Genomic DNA, 22,349 nt, shown 5'->3' with positions numbered 1-22,349 from the left:
CCCTTATTTCAATTTAATTTGATCCCCCCCCCAAAAAAAATCTTTATATTTATTCCAAGATAAAGTATTTTTTTCTAGTGGCTGTAAGGCAAAGAGGAAAATGACATTTAGTAGAAATACTGATACTTAATTTGGCTGCTTCTCTAAGCCAATGGTAAATGACTTATATTGTGTTGCACTGCAAAGGTCATGACTTGAGACTCTGATCATGTTTGGGTGAAACCCATGAATTAAACAAGAATGGTGGCTCTCTATCCTACACCCGAAAGCTTCTTGGAAGTGCAAGAAAATTTCAATCTAGTCAGTACACCTACAGAGCAATTTAAGCAGGTCTACTGAGAATTGTACTCTATTCAATGGGGCCTACTCCCAGAAAAGTATTATTCGAATGGCACTGTTAAAGCTAAGACTATGGAACAGGCCCGTAGCTACAGTGGGACATCTTAGGGTTAGGCCCCCTGACTTACTGGCAAGGCCCCACAACTTCCCATCCAACCCAGGGCCCCCGAGTGGCAGAGGGTGCAGGGAAGGAGCCAGATATTTTTGCAAAGCTGTATGGTGTGAAGGGCCAGCTATGGTGGTCACGCAGAGCCAGACAGCACCTCTCTATTTCCCCCCAAAAGTCTATTTCCTCCCAGAAAGTACTTGTTGCTGGCAGGCTGCGCTGTGCTGTCTGGCAAGAGGGGCTGGCTATGGTGGAGTGAGGGGCCACTGCAAGGAGGAGGTGGCTTGGTAGATGCCCGGGTGGGGGAAACTGCAGAGCAGCTCGGGACGGGAGTAGGGTGCCCCCTAAGAAATGTAAATGCCCCCCCCGACTTAAAAAATCCTGGCTATGGGCCTGCTATGGAAAGCAGCAGATATGTAATGACAAAGCAAGTCAGGGGTAGCTTTGTGTAACCACAGCAAAATGATATGATAACCAAGCCAGCCACATAGTTCAGCCAATACACCTTCTGAGGAGTAACTCATGTTTGCTCTGGTGCTACTCAATATTTCTGTACCCACTGACATTTCATTAAGAGGTTTAGGCAAGCTGTGCAGAAAGAGAAGTGTCAGGTTTAAGATCATTGTGCTAAACTACTTGGTTCAATGGTCTTTAGGAACATTTTTGGTGGATGGATTCCCCAAACAATATTTTTTTTCTGATTAATAAAAATATCCAACAATTTTCTTTAAATTAATAAAATTATAATTTGAGAAAAAATATTTAGAATACCTTGTCATGTAAAGATTCTTCCAAGTTCTTCCTAAAGCTTTCAGATTCCTGTATTAAAACATTCTAGGAGATAAAAGAAATGTAAAACTGATACAGCAAAAATCAAGGTATACAGGTTAAACAGACCAAGTAGTCTTTTTATCATTCTTCATGCAATGGCAATAATATATTTATTATCTCAAACAGATAGTTTGTCTGGCAATACTATTGTATTAATAAACGCATTCAAAAGTTATTAACATCAACACTATTTTCCTATCACATTTTTATCCTGCTCTTCTCAAAGGAGTTCAGGGTGACATACATATTCTCCCCTGCTCCCATTTTATGACCTTTTGAAGTTAGTTTAGAAGAAAAAATTCTTGCCCCAAACTTATCCAGTGAGGTCCATGACCAGAAATGGCAGCCCAGATCTAGCCTATCAAACATGTTAATTGTTAACCACTGTACTGTGCTGGTTCTAGGTACAGTATATAGTAGACTTGTGCATTTCTTTCATTGTTAATTATAATAATAACAAAATGTTGGGTGTTTTGTAATTATTGTAATTAATATAAAACTGAAACAAATTACCCGTGAAAACGACCTATAATAAAAAAGCAACACCAAGATTTTCTTTCATTTTGTTTTACCTTTTTTGTTATTGCAGTCTCTGCATCTATTGGTTTCCCTTTCACAAGGTAGGTGGCATTTTAAAGTGAAGGCCAAGAGAGAACACAGTGTTCCCTGGGGGAAAGGGGGAGAGGTTCTGAACTTTCTTGACTTGACTGCAAGCCGTAGCCACTATGATTACAATGCTGCAAGTACAGACCAAGAACAGGGTGTGTGTGTGCATGTCTTGCACTGAAATCAACCCGAAACAATTATAAAACAGAATTATGAAAAATGAAACAACAATAATGAAGGAAGCAATAACGAAGCAACAGGCCAATAATAAAACAGTCCTTTTTGGAATAAACAACAAAAATGAAAGAAACAAAATCAACTCCCATGCACAAGTCTACTATATAATATCTCAGTGAGACAGCATACCTATCATTCTCATTGACATGAAAATATAATTAAATTTTTAAAAATCAAAGGTATCCATTCTATGCAAACATTGAATGCACAAAGTTGCCTCAGATTGAGATAGAACACTGGTCCTTCTGGCTCAGCCTACTCTAACTTACAGCAATTCTCTATGCTCTCAGGCAGAAAAATTTCTTTCCCAACATTAGCTACCTGATGTCCTTTAGCAGGAGATACCAAAGTCTTAATGTGTGTTCTCCCACTAAGCCATAGCCCCTAATTGCAAGATGTGGCTGGCTGGTTTAGGCTGAGCCGGCTGAAATTGAATCTGACGAAGATGGAGGTCCTGTGCCTGAGTTGGGGTGGTCCAGGGGTAGAGATCCCATTCACAGCTTTCAATGGGGCGCCATTGGTGCCAGCATCGGAGGTTAGGAGTTTGGGAGTGCTCCTGGATATATATCTCCTTAACAATGGACACCCAGGTAGCAGCCACTGCCAAGTCAGCCTATTATAATCTCTGGCTGATTAGGCAGTTGGTTCCCTTCCTCGAATGCAACGACTTGGCAACAGTGATCCATGCGATGGTCACCTTGAGACTGGATTACTGTAATGCCCTCTACATGGGGCTGCCCTTGTCCCAAATCTGGAAGCTGCAGCTAGTGCAGAATGCAGCGGTGAGGCTGTTATTGTGTCTTCCCGTGCGGGAACTCATTCAGCCCACCCTAAAAGCACTGCACTGGCTGCCTATAGCATGCTGGATTCAGTTCAAGGTGCTGGTTATTACCTTTAAAGCCCTTTTTGGCCAGGGACTTGGATATCTGAAGGACCGCCTTTCCCCATATGTCCCCCAGAGAGCTCTGCGATCAGGGACCCAGAATCGGCTGGTCCTCCCGACTATCAAGGAGACCAGGCTAGCGACAATGAGGGCTAGGGCTTTCTTGGTGGCAGCTCCACTAGGGTGGAATGAGCTCCCGGAGGAGATCAGGGCCCTGTGGGACCTATTACAGTTCCACCTGTAAAATAGAGCTCTTCTGCCAGGCCTTTGGAGCCACCACCATCACTGTCACCACTGACATCTGACACTAATGGAAAGCGAGCCCTACCCCCTGGGGTTCCCAATTATAGCTTGACCCGAGCACCTGGACACCTGAAGAAGATAAGAAGCTGACTGTACACTGAGGAATCAAATGCTAGCACTTTATTATGTTGTTATACTCATGGTTTTAAATTTGTGATTGATTGGATTTTATACTGTATATTGTATTATTATATTGTATTTTTATGCTGTTATGTAAGCCGCCCGGAGCCGGCCTTGCTGGGAGGGAGGGGTAAAAATCTAAGAAAGAAAGAAAGAAAGAAAGAAAGAAAGAAAGAAAGAAAGAAAGAGGACTCGATGTCAAAGGGCATGAGAGGAGAGGATTTTGTGGGGTCTTGGATCATACCATAAACATTCAACAGCTTTTATTTTACAGGAACAGGAACAAATTTCAACTGTGATAAAAGAAATCATGAATACATATAGACAAACACTGTATTAGTTACTTTTTTGGCTCATTTTATTTTACCTTTTCCTCCAAGGCTGCCATTCTTTCTTTTAAATGTAGTTGCAGGCGTTCATTAGATTCTGTCAAAAGCCTGTCCACAGTATCTGATAACCTTTTGTTGTGCTCTTCATTCATTTTTTCTCTTTGTCTAGCCTTCAGTTAAGTACCAAGGAAACAAAATGGGCAGTTCCAAGGTTAACTAAGTGCTGCTCTTATTAAAATAAAATTATTAGTACACTGCAAATAAAATCACAATAATACATAGTGAAGCAAATACTACCGAAGAATAAATTTTATTAGTACTAGAGCCAAAGCAGAACATTACGCAGCTTTGATAGGTAATAATTTTCTTATATCAATAGAGTCATCACATTCAAATCTGAATATTAGCAAATGGATGAAATTCTGGGTTTCAGTAATAAATATTTCAGTAATAAATCCCTAAATAAAACCGCTGCTGCTGCTATAGGCTCTTAAGGCAGGCCGTTACAGCAGGCCTGGCCCGTGGTTTTAACATCAAACTAATTATGAGCAGTCGACAGTCGAAACTTACTTCTGTAATGTACCATCTAGATTAACTTAATCAGCCGCCAGCACTTTGTATTTATAATGTTTTACTGTTTGGTCTAATATTGTGTATTTTAATGTATTTATGTTTTTATGGAAGCCGCCCTTAGCCCGCTTGTGGGGAGGGCGGGGTATAAATTTAATAAATAAATAAATTCTTTTTGCCAACATTCATGTTGCATAATTTACATTTTCAGTTGTTTACATTTATATTTGCAAACTGTTTCAGACAGTACATATTCTCATTAAAATAAAATGATTGTTTGCTCATAAGCTGCTTAAAAACAGTTGACTAGGCTAATAAAGCAGTCTTTGCAGTTAACTTCATAAATGTGTATACCGTAGCCAGTGAATTTGTTATTTGCATCAAAAACTGGCAACCCTCAGGGTGATCACTTCAGTGGGAATTATTATGCACACGGCTGCCATGATTTCTGCAACTGTGGCACCTGAAAAGAGTGCCTCTGGCCACAGCAGATGTGTTGTTTAATACAGCTGGTCTTCCCCATGACCCTTGCTGGTTGCAGGATCCCTGCATCCATCCAGATGCTATTGTGTATTATTTATTTAAAACATTTAGCAGCTGCCTTTCTATCTCACAGGAACACAAAATGGTTTACAATATAAATAGCAATAAAGCACAATCAAATACTGTTGAATGCCTGAACCAGCCTATATAGCATGTATGAAAACAGAATGAAGAAACCAACTTTACCCAATCCAGTTATAAACCATACAATAAACTATCTGTAATGCACATACTCTTTGAAGCTCCTGATTTTTTTCTTCCAGCTGAGCTTCCAAATGTCTCATGCGTTCTTCAATGTTGCCGTGTCTCTCTTCAGCCTGTGAAAAATAATATGAGTTTTTCTGAAACTTAAAAAGGTATTGAGAGTCAGAATCTCAATTAGTTTTAAAGTAAACATAAAGCAAGCTACTACTAACTGCAAAATTAGTTTTCAAAAAATAATTTTTTATTCAAACAGGCAGCTGAACAGCATTGCTTGAAATGTGTCAGCTACAAAGGCCTGTTAACATCCAAGCATTCAGCAAAACATTGGAGTTATTTATGAGCAATGAAATCAGCCAAATGTAACATGCAAACTGCATGGTTTGAACACAAACCTGCCATCATAAAATTGTAAGCTCTTTAAGCACTGAACGGCACAATGGTTGATTATCAATAAAAAATACGTAAATTTAAAGAAAAACAGAGTTCTTAAGAATATGAAAACAAAATCAGATGGATTCTATTTAGCAATAGAAAGTAAAGTCCAGTAGGACTACCTTCCTACGTATGGAGATCATTTCTTGTAGTTTAGCTTCCATAACATATTGATAATCATCAGATGAAGTAGAAGAGGTTGGATCAGACTAACGAGTCAAGGAAAAGGAGAGGGACAAATTGAAAAATCAGAACTAAAGACACCAACACTGAACAGAACACAGCACAGAATGCTTAAAAGAAAAGCGTGATTGCAAATTTAATACTTTAACTGACAAAATTTTATGTAGAATAAACCACACTTACAATAGGGTGACATGAGGCAGTTGATGTGGATGAACTTAAAACAACGGAATGCTAAAAAAGCTAACAACCTAAGTATGGAACTTCCAGGTTAGTGATGGCTGGCTGATGAGAAATTACGCCTCAATAATTTTAAGTAATTCTGGCAAAGAGGTCTAATTGAAATTTTGGTGAATTCAGCACCTGAATGAGACTTTGGGAGTCCAATGCCAGAATAGGTTTTGAGGTTTTTTTAAATCCCACAACATTATCATAATGAAAACAATGTATAATGTTACAGAATACACTAATTCAAATGGGTTAGTCATTTATAATGTCATGATAGGTTCCCTTACAAGTATAAAGGCAAAAGTACTAACAGTCAATAAAAACAACTCTTCCAGCTTATCATTGTAAAGATTATTCAGCTTGTGGTGAATGCAACGCACTTGTCTCATTGCTCTACCATGCTCAGAAATAGTGGCTGGATATGGCTTAGTTTTCCTGTGGCATAGTGAGCGCATCTAGGCATATGATCACCATGGATTCAATGCTTATTATAAGCAACATTGAACAACAGTGGGAAATGCTAAAAGGCTCACACAAATGGATTTTTACCTAATAACATAAAATAAAAATGTAAGGATTCAAATTTTAATCAGCTAGTTAATGCCTTTCACCCCAATAAAGGTACAAATACTGTTTGAAAACATCTGAAAGCACAATTTTTAAACGGAACAGTCCAACAGCAGTCCCCTAGCCACATGCTTGACAGCTTCCATTTTTTCATTCCCAGGAGGGGAGCAGAAAATAGGTTGCTTATTGGGTGGGCCATTAAGTGGACTGCATTTTGTGTGGTGGCTCACAGATGCACCCACAATTAAGAAATGGCACAAATAGTATCAGTTGTTGGTACACAATTCTGAAAATGTATTCAGAACACATGGACATTGAATATAAAGGCCCTTTCTGACAGAAAAGGCAAATTGATTATTTGTTAGAAAACTTATTTTTGTCCTTATCTGTAAAACTGCAATTCTTTCAACTGCCAAGGGGGAAGCAGTCTTTGAGTATTACACCATGGATAGCATTTCCTCTTTGCTACAGGCAGGATCAGATTGCCAGGGTACCAAGGAGAGGGGTTACCCAAACTTTCCAGACCAAACCCCCCAAGCTAAGGCCCATTAGCCTTATTTCCCTTATATAATATGAGAAATGCCTAGAACAATACAGTCCAGATCAATTCTAAGGTGGACATCTTAAAAAGACATGCATGGCAATTGAAAATAGCGTGCATGGGAGTTGGTTCAGCATGTAGGATGGTGTAATACCTCCCCTTGCCAACTCAGATGTAAGAAATGTTCCCTTTCATCTGAGGTGCCAAAACGGAGATCTGGAATGTACAAAAGCAACAGATTCTTAGGATGGGCCCAATCAGAAGCAGTTCCTAGATATCTTCTCTGTGAGGAATTTCCCCCCATCAAGTCCCTTGAAACAGAGGGAAGGGCAACAGAATCTAAAATGCTTTATGTTTTGTGAGTTCAGCTTGAGTTTTGAAAAGCCTACATACTTGACAGACAAGGCTCGTCTAGGAAGCTGAACAGCCTGTTATATCCTCATACCACCCTGACTATAGCCAAGAGGAGGTGCTGTCTCAGATGTGATGACTGCTTTTCCATGGACCTTTGTGAAAATATGGGCTTCTAAATTCTAGCTAAGCCAATCAAAACTTGAAAATGCTTCATTCTTGGTATATGGTTGCTACAATATGCAGAAACAGCATGTTGTAGACTGTTCCCTGATTGAGGACAGGCAAGATGTCTTCTCAATGACATGTGCAGGGAATTTTTAGATTGCAATTTTTAATCTTTCCATTTGTACTTGTAATGGTATAACCAAGGACAGGCTGTATCATTTACTATGCACATTTAAATCAGTTCATACAAATAGCCAACATGAATTAAGAATATATAGGTAATTGCTGTGCTTTGCAATTCCTGTTGCATCAAATAGACATTGTAGGTGGATACTTCTAAGTTGTCTTCTTGATCCTGGTGCTTCCTAAGAGGCTGAGCTCAACCATCTCCTCGTTGTACCAAGAACTTCCAAAATTTGTAAAGGGATTGCACAATGCAAAATAAGTTTATTTTAGCCAAGTTTAGTGTTACCATACTTCATTTTTATACATTAAAATTATTTTGAAACAGTATACTGTAACGATTTATGAGATTATGATATAATGAAGAAATACATCACAATGGGTGGGATCCAGCCAGTTTTTTACCCTCACTTAATTCCTCTCCTTATTCCAGTCCCATTGCACATGCCTTTCATACATGCAGGATTCCCAGCATAGCCTTTTGGTGGTCAAGGGGGACCCTTTCCTCCCTTTCTCACCTGTAGAAAAGCTGGTTGGATCAAGCCCATGATAAATACTTAGGAAAAATATTATGCCATATTACTGTTCCTTCCCATGCAGAAGCTCCTAGTATCCATCCTGCATACAAGTACTTCTTTATTGATTGAAATGTCAGGACAATGCTGTGATTGATTGATTTACATGTATATCTTGCTTTTCTGTCCAATCAGGGCCACCAAGTCTCTGATCACATATCTGTTATGCACAGAGAGATGCACCACCAAAAATGGACTCAATAGGACATGTACTCATGCAAAATTCCATCTTTTGCATCAAAGGTCATGATATTTTGTACAAAACCCATAGTCTGCAAATTACAGTGCTAAACTGTCAATATGATACAATGAAACCACCTAAATTATATATTTATTTAAAACCATTCTCCATTGCTGACTTTATGCAAATGTTCTTCCTATTTAAAATTTAAAATCTTACACAGGATCATCGACAGATTACAGAGCCTCACATTCAAGTACTGTGAATTCTCACTTCAACAGATCAGATGCCTATTTAACAAAATGGACTGAAGAAGTACTCCAGATACAAGGCAAACTGTCTTCAGAAAATTAGCTAGCCTTCTAAAAATCTAATCCACGAAATATTACTTTGTTTAGCTTTTAAAATATGAGCCTATGAGAGCCACCAGGAAATAATGATAAATTCTTTTTTAATATATTAAACTGTTCCTTCCACCAGGCTTATATGTATGCTGTCTATCTGAGCAAACATGAAAATGCTTGGGACACTATGGCTGTGGGTCATAGGTTACAATCATTGCTTGGACTTGGAGGGAACAGGCAGCTTACTGCCAATTCATCCCAACCCAAAATTTATTTATTTATTATTTGCATTTATATCCCCCGCCTATCCTGTGAGCGGGCTCAGGGTGGGTAACATCATTATAATAAATACAATTTCTAAAACACGATAAAACATTATAACAATTGAAACAATGGGAACAGCTTGAAACAGTGTCAGTTGGCTATTAAGTTCTGGCCTGATAGTGCGGTGAGTTAAAGGCCAGTTGTTGGTGGCCAATAAATGGACGGGTGACAGCAATCTCAGGGAGGCCATATATGGGCTCCCGCTGTCTCAACCAAAGGGCTGGCAGAACAGCTCCATCTTGCAGGCCCTGCAGAATTGATCCCACAGGGCCCTGGTCTCAATACAGAGCATGTTCCACCAGGCTGGGGCCAGGACAGAGAAAGCCCTGGCCCTGGTTGAGGCATGTCAGGCATCTTTCAGGCCAGGGACCACCAGGAGGTGTTGATCTTTAGAGTGTAATGCTCTTTGAGGCATATATGGGAAGAGACGGTCCCTTATTTTGGTCCCAGGCTGTATAAGGCTTTAAAGGCCAAAAACAGCACCTTGAAGCGAATCCGGGACTGAACTGGCAACCAATGCAGTTGGCGGAGCACGTGCCTAATGTGAACCCGCACAGGCGTGCCACCGCATTCTGCACCAGTTGTAATTTCTGGATCAACTTCAAGGGCAAGCTTGCATAGAGCAAGTTGCAGTAATCAAGTCTGGAAGTGACCATTGCATGGGTCACTGTTGCTAGGTCCTGGGGGAAAAGATAGGGCTTCAGTAGCCCAATCTGCCTAAGATGGAAAAACACAGAATTGGCAACTGCAGCAACCAGGGCCTCCATGGAAAGAGAGGCATCCAGTGTCACCCCCAGATTCCTCCCTGTCTGGGCTGGCACCCAAGGCACCCCTTCCAGTGTGGGGAGCCTGGTGCCCACATCCAACCCCCCTTGACCCAGGAACAGGACCTCTGTCTTCAATGGATTTAACTTCAACCGACTCTGCCGCAACCATCCAACCACAGCATTCAAAGCCTCAGCCAAGTTCATAGGAACAGAAGATGGATGGCTGTCCATTAACAGATAGAGCTGGGTGTCATCAGCATGAGGATGACAACCCAGCCCATAACTCTGGACTAATTGGGTGACGGGGTGCATATAGATCTTAAATAACATTTGTGAGAGAATCGCCCCTTGTGGCACTCCACATTCCAGTGGGTATGCATTGTATGTATTATACGAACTCCCTGTTCATTCTGTGAAGGGAAGAGATCTGCACAAACATTCCTTTCTGCATGTTGATGTCTCTACAGAAATCAATACAGAAGTGCCTGTGGGTAGGGGACCTCCATGTGTGCATTTGAGATTCTGTTTCCAGATTACTGCTGGATTTTTTAAAAAATTTGATTTGTATACCACCCTCCCCATAAACAGGCTCAGAGTGGTTCACAACAATCTCAGTACAATATTATTAAAACCACAATTAACAACAACTAAAACAATAAAAAGATAAAATACTGTGCAAACAAGCTAATTCTGATATCAATTCAACAATATTTATGTTAAAGTCCAGGCCACCAATGTCAATTCAATTCAGCAGTACCGATGTTAAAATCCAGGCCACTAAGGGGGAGATAGCCAGGAAATAAGAGGGACATCCGCCGCCTCCACCAAAAGCCTGGTGGAAGAGCTCTGTCTTGCAGGCCCTGTGGAACTGTAGTAGATCCCGCAGGGCTCTGATCTCGTATGGGAGCTCATTCCACCAGGTAGGGGCCAGGGCCGAAAAAGCCCTGGCCCTGGTCGAGGCTAGTAGGACGTCCCTGGGGCTGGGGATTGCTAGCAGATGTTGATCCATGGACCTCAGTGTCCTCTGGGGCTCATATGGGGAGAGGTGGTCTCGAAGGTATGCTGGCCCCTGGCCATACAGGGCTTTAAAGGTAAGTACCAGCACCTTGAAACGGATCCGGAATTCAATAGGCAGCCTGTTTCCTGTTAAGTCCTGTAACAAATTACATCTATTCTCCTTTTATTTATAGGGTGGATGCGAGCCCACACAGGTGTCACCATCAACACCCCTGCTGCCGCATTCTGCCTAGCTGCAACTTCCAGAGCAGGGTCAAGGGCAGCCCCACGTAGAGAGTTACAATAGTCCAGTATGGAAGTAACCATTGCATGTGTCACTGTAGCTAGGTCTCGTGGGGTGAGATAAGGGGCCAACTGCCTGATCTGTCTCAGATGAGTTTCAACTGTGTACCTTCTACAAGGACGTCTGAAATGTTTTGGGTATTTAGATAAAAAGGCCAATTGTAATTTTTTAAAAATGAAATCTTAACAATAAAATTGGGGTCCTTTGGTCATCCTTAGGGGCTACTCACATTTAAAATGACTGTCCTGCATAACTGATGTAAAGACTGGGCTTGCAAAAGGCTTTCTTTCTATTATTTGGTGCCAACAAGGATTTTATGATTAACAGAGCAATCCTATGCATGTTTATTCTGAAGGTGAATTCCGGTTAGGTCAACAGGGTTTACTTTCAACAAGGTGTGCAGGAAATATGGCCAAAATTCAACAAAAAACGTTTGTTTTGGATATTACAAGGAAAAGCGAAGGAAAGTCACACCAATACCTTGTGCATCTTCTATTACCTATGGTTACTTGCATATCCACCCACTGTGATATATACAAATTTCAGATGTGCCTATACTTATAGCTCTGTGCAAGACTGGGAACATTTCATCAGCTACAGCTTCTTTACAAACTACCCAATTCCAATTTCCAGTAACCTTTACTGGCATAACAAACAAACTACCCACTCATGAGCACACACCCCTCCACAATTACTTTGAGCAGGGTCTTAAAAAGAAAGTGGTTTTTGCCTTGTCATTTATTTTCATGAAAGTGATCACAGTCTTTCTTCTAATTCATGTGATGTAGAAAATCATGGGAAAAAATTCAATGGCAAACAAAGCTCATGATTTTAGCTAAACTGGAATAATTGTAACTCTTTTATAATACAAAGTATTATAAAAAAAAAAAACCTCCTTCGGAATATTGAGAGAAATGTACTCAAGCCATACAGTAAAAACCAAGCAACACCTCTGCCATTATGTTAAATTAAAGCAAAAACTTCATATATGATTAGTGTTTATTTACGGTGCCATTAAGAAGAATCATCTTTGTCCATTCCAAAATAGGCTTTTATTGCTGCTGGTGATGCTGAAGAGAGGAAAAAGGGATGACAATCAATGTTAAAGGAAAATATATTTCTGCAATTAACCTACTCCTCAGTTTATCCTACCTTTGTCAGTGCTGCAATTCTTTGAGCCAGTTCAGCTTCCACTTCAGGCAATGTCTCTGCTTTCCGCATTGTTTGTTGTAGTTTTTGCTCAGCTAATTCAAGACGTTCTTGAAGCTGTCTGTTTTTTTCTTCCATCTGGAACCCAGAAAACATACGATTAAAACAATTTTAAAGCTGAATAAGGTATTTACTGAAGTTGGGGGGGGGGACAGAATCATTTACAAGGAAAAGGAAGAATAGTGAAAGCTTATAGAAAAGCTTAATTCAGATATTATAAATTTTTAAACCATAGACTTGCACATATCTTAATTTTTATGCAAGGTGATAACTGATGCATATCATCTGCCCCTAGGGCTAGATCAAAGCAGAGCTAGGGGCTTTTCACAAGAGAGAAGGAAGACTATCTGTAGTCTCTCTCTACTGTAATGCTGGCATAGAGAATTACTGCACAGGTCAAAATAGCAAAACTGTATTTTGCACACAAATCTCATGATTCAGATATTCAGGATCATATTAAGGCAAAGCAAAGATGTTTCAGCCAGTTAGGAAGAAAGAGTAACTGATTGCAGACTATGGAAAACCTGACATTATTTTAACCAAGCTACAGATTTACACTAGTCCATTAAAGGAAGGGTAGAGGCCACATGTGGTGGCTATGTGATGTTACAAAGAGGTATTGGAGATGGATTCATGAGATAATGGAAGAAATAATAAGAACTAATATCCCGTTTACTCCAGAGATACTGTTATTGAATATATTTCCGAAAGACTTTGATAAAGCAGATAGGTATTTGATAGTTCATATGTCGACAGCTGCAAAGATAGTTTATGCCAAATATTGGACAATAATGGAAACACCAACTAAACAAGAGTATGTGAACAAGTTATTTGAAATGGCGGAAAATGACAAACTGACACTTGAGTTGAGAGCCGGCATAGAATGGACCTTTCAAAAAACTTGGAAGAGATTTTATGATTGGTATAATGTAAACGCAACTGATGGATAAATGTAGTAATTTGAGAACGCAGAAAAGATAAGCTTAGTAAAATAGATAATGAATTTAGAAATATAATAAGCAGAAGGAGTGATAAAAGTCTTGCTATTTGTTATATGTTCTTGGGGGTAGTTGTGTGTTGTTTGTATGTATGTATGTCTGTAGTATATAAATGAAAATAATAATAAAAGTGTACCCTCGGGTACTTAAAAAAAAGGAAGGGTAGAGGTTACATGGGAAAATGTGATGAACTATTTATCTAGTTATATTTCATATTGCAGTTGTAGGCCGTAGATATGGCTGCAGGGGATTGCCATATTGTTAGAGGAACTGTCATCTTCATTATTTGGGGAGAGACTACAGTCACATATGGGGTCGCAAAGAGTCGGACTCAACTGTGCGACTGAACAACAACAACAGTCACTGAGTGTTATGCTAAACATTGCTGTTTTCCATTACTGTAAGCTGTTGCTATAATAAGGAGGGTAATGAATTTGCACCAAACTCTACCTACTGCATCACAAGGGTCAGGAGAATCCCAAGATGGTCTTCACTTTACTGTCACAAACACTGACTAACCTGTGTGTGAATATTAAATGCAGTGCACATAACTTGTAGTCAAGAAATCCATCTGTTCTTATACCATCATGGCCTCAGATACTGTCACCGATACCAAGTAAAGTTCTATTATTCAGACAATGGCGTATGCATATTGACTCCCAAATATTCAATTTGGCTAGCTTTTCCATATGTCTAAACCAATTGGCAAACCATGTAATAATGTACATACAAATCTACTGAAGAAGAAGAAGAATGGCAATGACAGACTGGAAAGCACAAGCAGTTGCTTTTCTTGTCCCATGTTTTTACAAGTCAAGACTGAAACATACAATTTTCACTCCCATGTGAAGATTAAAATGTTTAAAAGTATTCTTTTGATTTGCCACTATATTATGTTTATCTTGCACTCTGCAATCATTGGCTGCAATCACACACACTAAATAATCCACTTCCAATCCATTTTTCAGTGCACTTTCAAACTGGATTTTACCAGTTCACACAGTAAAAATCCAGTTGGAAAGTGTATTGAAAGTGGATTGTGTGTGGTCACAGCCATTGATATTTCCCTGAAAGCCACTGCAAATCCTGCCTCCCATTTCAGTCTGTGGATGGTTAAAGGGAGCTCTTGCAACTGTGCACTCTGTTGCATGTGAGTTCCAGTTTTTGATAGATCTGCTTCACTGTTACCTTTTCTTTGCATTGACTCTTTTTCACCTTCAGCAGATCCAATCATATCAAACTTCCAGGACTTTGTTCTCTTAATTTGGCAGAAGCCATGTCTGACTATTTCACATATTCCAGTACAAAGCACTTATATTAAAGCTGGGGCTTAGCCCTGGTTAAAATTAAACTCTGCCTAATCTGATCCACTGTTGCCTCTTTTCCTGCTTGACAGACAAATCCTAATTCTTTGTTGACCCAAATCCCCCAATATCTGGGAAGGCAGTCTAAGTTCACAGCAAGATAACAAATTTGAATTTCTTTTAAAGAAAAATGCAGTGTACATGATAATTAAATGTACAAGACTGTTCTCTTCAAAAGTTCTTTGTAGCCCTAGTAGTGATCCAGATACTGAACCTGACGCAGGAGGGCCTCCTTGTTTGCAAGTTCATTTTCTAGCTTATCATTCATGTCATGGATGGAAGTGGATTCCCTCTGTGCACTTAGGTAACGCTTCTCCAGAGTTGTGATTCTTTCTTCCATGTCTTCTTTCTGTGCCATAGCCTTGAAGGAAGGAAAAGTACATCAAATGCCATAGTTTACACAGGTTGCCAGTATTCATGTTGGACCAGCAATAGACTGCTCTTATCTAAAGTCCATTTTGAAAGATGTGAAGTCACAACCAACCAGGAGAAAGCTGCAATTGTTCTCAAGAGGAACCTCAAAGTGTGAATGTGCAAGGAAAATCTGAGAAGTAGTTTGAGTAGCATTTCATGGCAGAGTTGCTAAATATTTTTTTTTGGGGGAGGAGAAGGTACTTTTGATGGCTGCTATCTTTGGTATTGCTTGTGTGCCTGCTACTGCCCCCATGTACCTAGGGGCATGCTAATATACCTTTCTACTGTTAAAAAAAGCTCATTTCAAAGAGATTCATAAGCCTCTGGTTCTCTCTTCCATCCCTGAGGTTGCAGTGTTTCGTTTTCTTTGACTGAGTTTTCTTCTCCCTACAAATGGTCATGCCTGCTTATTATATGTGTTGTATATTGCTGATCTGATACTATGCCCATGTCTGCATTGGTCACCAGAGTACCATGAAAAAAAGTTGCATGTGGCTCATTATAGGGGGAACAGGAAGCACAAGTGATTTGCAGTTCTTTTTTCAGGACAGTTTGTAACACTGAAAAAGCATACTCCTGTTGTAAGGCTGCTCATGCTTCTTCCTTTGAGGGAGAACCAAAGCCTTCTTTGGATGTTAAGAAGATGTCAGTTGCATCTCTTACATGCTGGGTCATACAAACTATTTCTCTGAACAGATTACATACTTATTAACAAGTTACACAAATTCTTGTGATCCTCGCCTCTCACCCAATGCTCTATATTATTATAGTTGACATATTATGGGCAATCAAAACCACATGCATAAATAAAGAAACCTTTAAACAGATTACATTGCAATAGATATCATTGCTATGAATGATGAGAAATAAAGACTGAAATGTAATCCAACAACCTATGAAACTTTGATCAACATGTATAGGAAAATTGATTCCTAAAGCCTTCATGTATCCCTTGTGATGTTATAGGGCTTCATGTTTCCCCTTTGGAATGTATGTTGCTGACCCCCTGTTGGTTTGATTTCCTCTTGAGGCCAGATGGCTGACCATTTGCTTGAATTGCCCCCCATAAACCACATGCCTCTGCCGGAGCATGGCAGAAGAGCATGTAGGCTAAGGAGGGAGGGGCTCTGGTATCATCTTACTGCAGGAGGATGATGTCCAGACCCAACCTCCCCCCACCCATTCACCATGACAACCCCAAATTTGGAAAGTACCTGCCTCATTGGATTGGCTACTGGCCATAGCTGGTCATAATGAGAGTGGGGTTTAATTGCCTGACCCTGTAGAGAGGAGCTCTCTTCTTTTGGCTTGCTCTCTCTGTTCTTGGATGTACCCTGATATGCTGTGTCTCTGTCATGTGCTTTTTGGGAGACAAAGGATTCTTTGGTGCAGCTGACCACATGGCTGGCACCTTAGACAAAGATGGGACTTAGTGGACTTTATTACAATGCACTGTCTTGGACTATGGATCACCCTGGTAACTATGCAGATCTTTAATGTTTAGTGAGGGCCAAGGGCCATAAGTTGTTATTTTCTAATCTTTTCTAGCCTGATTGCAAGTTCTCTGCTAAATAAACTTTATTCTGTTATAACTTGTGTCTGATTGATGTACATTGACTCTAAGCTTAAATTCTGTTGCCTGAAACTGCTTGTCCGATTGCTGCTACCTTGCTAAGAGTATTCTTGTAATAAGTCCCAGAGGCCAGTGAAGAGTCTGAACCTTGCTCTGCATTGGGAGGGGACGATAGTGAAAGGTTCTGGTGGCACGTGTTTGTAAATCTAGGGAGCCTATCTCTCCTGGGTTCTTGTGTAATTCCCTTGTTTCAGTACATGATTCTTTCCTTTTCCAATCCTGGACTGGTCTGGGAGAAGAGAGAACCATGACACAACAGATGAAGAACTTTGGGGTAAAATGATGGTACCAGGGATTGGGAACATCTCTGAAACTGACATAAGACCATAAGAAGAGCCTTGCTGGATCAGAACAGTGGTCTATCTCATCCAGCATCATGTCTCACAGAGTGATCAACCAGTTCCCCTGGATGTGGAGGTTCTCTTTAGTCACCTAGTAGCCACTGATAGACCTATCCTCCATGAATCTGTCTAATTATCTTTTAAAGCTGCCTGTGGCCATCACTACATCCTCTGGCAGTGAATTCCACATTTTAATCATTCACTGTGTAAAGAAGTATTTCCTTCTGTCCATCCTGAATCTATTGCCCATCAGCTTCACTGGATGCCCTTGAGGTCTAGTATTTTGGGAGAGGGAGGAAAAGTTCTGTCTTTCCACTCTCTTTACCACATGCATAATTTTATAAACCTCTGTCATATCCCCCCCCCAGGTAATCTCCTTTCTAAATAGAAAAGTCCCAGACTCTTCAGCCTTTTCTCATAGGGAAGGTGTGCCAATCTCCTAATAATCTTGGTTGCCCACTTTTATTTATTTATTTATTTTTCGATTTATACCCTGCCCTGCCCTCCTAAGCAGACTCAGGGTGCCTTACAAGAAGTGAATACATAATTAACCATAAAACATCTTAAAACAATCAATTTACCATGAAACATCTAAAACTAGTTCATTAAAGCAATGTAATATTAAAGTGCTAGCAGTATTGTTTTGGTGTCATAAAGATGGCATTAGCACATGAGTGCATTCCATAATTTATCTAATTGCTCAGGTAGCTGGTCTTCTCAAATATCATTGGCGAGCACAGGCTGTCGAGAGCAAACCAGGAACCAGGCTCTATAGATTTCAGTTGTTATTGATAATGGTGGCAGCTCCTAGTTGAAAGCCTGGTGGAAGAGCTCCATCTTGTGTACTTCTTTTGGCTCTGTGATATCCTTTTTGAGATACAGTGACCAGAACTGCACACAGTATTCCAAATCAGGCCACACCATAGATCTATATGGAGCATTATAATATTGGTCATTTTATTTTCAGTCCCTTTCCTTAATAATTTCTAACAAGGAGCACTTTCACACATGCTCAATAATGCAGTTCCATGTCAGCGATGATTTGCAAGTAGATGTTGTTATTTCACATGGCAAAATCCACTTGCAAAGTACATTGAAAGTGGATTGAGAGTGTATTATTATGGATGAGTGTGAAACATAGAGTTTGCCTTTTTCACTGCTGCAGCACACAGGGTTAACACTTTCACTGAGCTACCTACTATGACCCCAAGATCTTTCCCCCTCTCAGTTTCAGCATGTTCAGACCTCAACTGCCTATACTTGAAGCTGGGATTCTTTTTTCCAATGTGCATCACCTTACACTTACCAACATTGAACTTCTTCTGCCACTCACCCAATTTGTGGATATTTTCCTGCAGCTCTTCAAACTCATCCGAGGTTTGCGGTCCTTTTAAATGCCTTCTCAAAGTGGCAAATGCACCTGGAATGTGTTTAAAGGAACTGCGATCCCTTTGAACACCCTTTACCTTTAGCTATTCGGTGGTCCAAGTTCTAAGGCCTTGCTTCTGTGTCTCCCACTGCCCAGTGCCTGGTCACCACAGGGACAATTTACTGCCTTATGCACCCCTGGAGGAATAGCCACTTGCCAACTGCCTGTCTTCCCCTTGGCACTCCCTTTTAAAATAGTGTGTCCAAGATGGTGGAGGTCTATGTAGTACAGAGAACAACTACCAGCATCAAAAGTTATGAAGTATTTATTCAAAAGAAAATGCTCATAAGCATACTTTCAGCAGAGCACCAAACTGAGTAAGGCTGTGTTCAGAAGGGCAGCTAATCCTGCCATCGGCCTGGCTCTAATTTGATCCTGATCTTTTTTATCTGGTGTTGCATGACCAGACAGCTCCCCCAGTGAATTGCCTTACCATGCGTGGACTCCGCTGTGAATTGTCTACATGGCATCCACTGACGGAGCAGCACGGTCTGGTTTTTTAAAAAAAATTCATTTGTGCATGTGCATATGCGCTTCACTGCGTACTTGTTTTTCCGCACATGCACGGAATCAAATGGTTAAAGCACTGCATGAGGGACTACTTTGTGTGTGGAAAGACCTATCTTATCCTCCCTTTAGGTCCAATTACAATTATTGATGTTCATTAAGTTGACGGGCCATTCATAAACATTAAAGTATCCGTGACGATTGAGCAGAGCTCCGTGGCTATCATTTGTATATGCATTTATGTGCATATCACTTAGAGATTTTTTAAAAATGGCACAATGGAATGATCAGATGGGGGAAAGTCTGTCATTGGCCCATCGGGAAGCATCAGCACTGGACTTTCACCGGTATCTTTTAAGTACGGCTCCCTGGCGGGGCTAAATGGGCTAATCACGGAAGTGGCACCTTTCCCAGATGTCGCTGTCGGATCGTTCCCTTTAAATCCCCCAGGCATTTGTGCCTGGGTCAGATCTAAATAACCATCTGACCACAACCTAAGAGATTCAAAAGAAATGGGTAAAATGGAAATCCTATTTTCCTTTCTCTATATATGAGCTATCAGATGTTAAAATATAGGACAGGCTGCTAAAGTTTCAGAGTTGCCACTACCTTGAAACTTTCTGCAGCTCTCTGGGCCATGATCAATGGCCAGGTCATCTAGTCCTCAGCTAAGAGTTCTGTCTGCCCTGATGGACCCAGCATGAAAGAGCTTCCTCCTCGCTCCCCTGAGTTTTATCACCTCTCCTTTCCCCACTCACTGACCAGGTCAGGCCAAGTCAGAGAAGCGTTTCCTGGAGTTTCGTCCTGGAGATTCTTCCTGGAGCCTTTCTAGTCTAAAGTCAAATCTCTGTTCCCTGCTTGGAAAAGGGGCAGAGCTTGACCCACTGATTAGCATATCTTGAGAGGTAGCTGAGGAAAGCCTGGAAAGCCATTGACTGACTTCCTCCTTTTTGCCTGTTCTCTGCTCAGAGGGGAAAAAAACTTTTAAAACTCAGAGCAAAAGTTTTGCTCATTTCAAACCTCCAAAGAAAAAAAAAGAATTTCTTCACACATAACAGCCACCATTTTATGGCCATTTTAAACTATCATAGCTGCTGACTTCTATGATGAAAATTAATCATTGATAGTGTTTCACCACAAGTATCATACACTCTCTCAGCCTACCCTTGTTCTGAGGATCAAATGGAGGACAGAAAAATAGGTATGGTGACCTGAACTCTTTGGAAGAAAGGCAGGGTAAAAAATGTCATAGTTAAAAGAAATAATCCTTTTAAAAAATTTAAACTCCTAGATGGCTATCCACTGCACATAGACACTTACTGTGTGGAAACAGTCATGTGTATGTGTGTTAAATGCTGTCAAATATACTACGAAAAAATGGTGGAGCATTCAGGTCAAGATGATGAGACAGCACTCTTTTGAACCCATTAGGTACACATGTAGAAATGCAAATTATACTTCTTTCAATGGATTAATGTAGGGTTAGTCTTGAGAATTCAAAAACATGTGCAGTTTGCTGTGATCATTTGCCATACCCTCCCATACCTTTAGTGTATGGACTAATATTCCATCATTTCTCATAATGACATCCATTTTTTTAAGAACCAATAAATGGAGATGGTATAATTTGCTCACCTCTCTAATGTCCCTCTGATATTTATTGTTCATTTCTTCAGTTTTAATTAGTTCCTTCCTCGCTGTCTCTGCATCTTGCTCTACTTCCCCAACTCTGGAAGATAATGAAGCCAAGCGTTCCTTCATCTGTGCCATTTCATAATTCTGCTTTTCAAGAAGCTCCTGTAGTTCCACCAATTGACTGGTGTCATCATTTGAATCTATAGAGCCATTTGATAGACGCTGAAACAAAGCAACAGTAACACTTATCTACTGAGGATATGGAAAGAGGCTTACAAAATCAACATTCATAAACAATTGACTTTTTAATGAGATGTTAAACTGGAAGATGCAATATTCTGTTGAAATTCCTCACCACCTTGGAATAGCCTGTTTTATATATTGATTCTGTACTGGATTTTATTACTGGTTTTAACCTAACCTAGGCCCCGTTCATACGAGGCAGTTTGGGCCGGGAGCGGGCCGAATTGGAGACGCATCAAACGGGCGCGATCCCACGCCAACATCTGGCTGGCGTCGCGCTCTCGCCTCCAACCCGGCCCTTCCCCCGATGACACATGTCGAAGATGAACCACCTACCTTCGGTGGTTCATCCGGTTGGGCCGCATTATCCTGGCCGTGGGATCGGCGGCGCGTCTTGCCACCGCCGCATTTCCACTCCCCTGCCGTACTGCGCATGCTCGAGCATGTGCAGTTCGGCAGCCTCCCCCTCCCACTCGTAGCTTCCTCCCCGGCATCTGATCGTGCCGGGGAGCGCCGCTTCGCCTCGTTTTTTCCCTGCCATGTGGCAGAGACCCTAGATTAACTGGTTTTAACCTAACCAATGCATAGCCTGTCTTCCCTGGTGGAGGACGTGTCAGGCTGGGCACCGGAGCAACCTAGACTGACAGTCCTTAGCATTCAGTTAAGTTCCTCTGGAAGCCTACAAGGAAAGCATAAATGGAACTGCAGTACAGGTTTTTCCCTCAGAGTATACTGCTTCTGAAGAAAGCAGTTCCATTTAAGAGCTGCAACCAATTGGCAACTGTAAGGGTACCTGATTGTTGCTTAGAACCATCTAAGGTTGAGGCAGTCACCTGTGGCAAAATAAGTAAAGTTTGCTCTGCATGGAGAAACGTTTCCTTTGGCCTGGTGTTAAGGTCCCAGGGTAAGTGATGCCAGATAAGAGAAGCAAATCACAACACTGCTGGAGCAACTCCCAAAGTCAGAAAATTAACTATTAATGGGAGATAGTTCCAGGAGGTGAGCCATGTTGTTCTGAAGCAGCAAAACACATTTTTACTCCCGCAGGAAGCACATGTTTCGGGTAGACAGATGTGTGCACTGTCTTATATAAGGGTTAAATTGCTTCTGTTCTTCAATACATTCTAAGAAAAATAATCTCCAGAAAAGTTAACTTTGGGAATTAGAGTGGCACCTTTAAGACCAACAAAGGTTTATTCAAGGTATGAGCTTTTGTGTGCATGCCACTGGACTCTATATTTGTTCTATTAATGGGAGAAAAAAGGTAAAGAAGAAGCCTAGTGTATGACCACAGAACTTACAGGCTAAGGATACAGTTGGGGGCACATTGAGAGATGCTTAAAGAGCAAGCACAGCTGCCC

The 22,349-nt window shown here is 40.8% G+C and overlaps 1 protein-coding gene across 8 annotated transcripts in view; it reads right to left on the bottom strand.

The window, feature by feature from the left end:
- PPFIA2 (protein tyrosine phosphatase, receptor type, f polypeptide (PTPRF), interacting protein (liprin), alpha 2) overlaps positions 1-22,349 on the bottom strand; it is a 414,803-nt gene that overhangs the window by 78,536 nt on the left and 313,918 nt on the right. For all 8 annotated transcript variants that reach the window (XM_015413721.1, XM_015413717.1, XM_015413720.1 and 5 more), the window contains 6 exons: positions 20,746-20,967; positions 15,001-15,147; positions 12,368-12,502; positions 5,101-5,184; positions 3,793-3,924; positions 1,217-1,279 (listed from right to left, as the gene is read on the bottom strand). In XM_015413721.1, the coding sequence (XP_015269207.1) occupies positions 1,217-1,279; positions 3,793-3,924; positions 5,101-5,184; positions 12,368-12,502; positions 15,001-15,147; positions 20,746-20,967 (783 nt within the window). The remainder of the gene's footprint in view (positions 1-1,216; positions 1,280-3,792; positions 3,925-5,100; positions 5,185-12,367; positions 12,503-15,000; positions 15,148-20,745; positions 20,968-22,349) is intronic.

Source organism: Gekko japonicus, unplaced genomic scaffold, assembly GCF_001447785.1.
Source record: "Gekko japonicus isolate JY-2015 unplaced genomic scaffold, Gekko_japonicus_V1.1 scaffold649, whole genome shotgun sequence".
NCBI lineage: Eukaryota > Metazoa > Chordata > Lepidosauria > Squamata > Gekkonidae > Gekko > Gekko japonicus.
The sequence above is the reverse complement of the archived record's forward strand: the minus strand, read 5'-3'. Positions and strand labels throughout refer to the sequence as shown.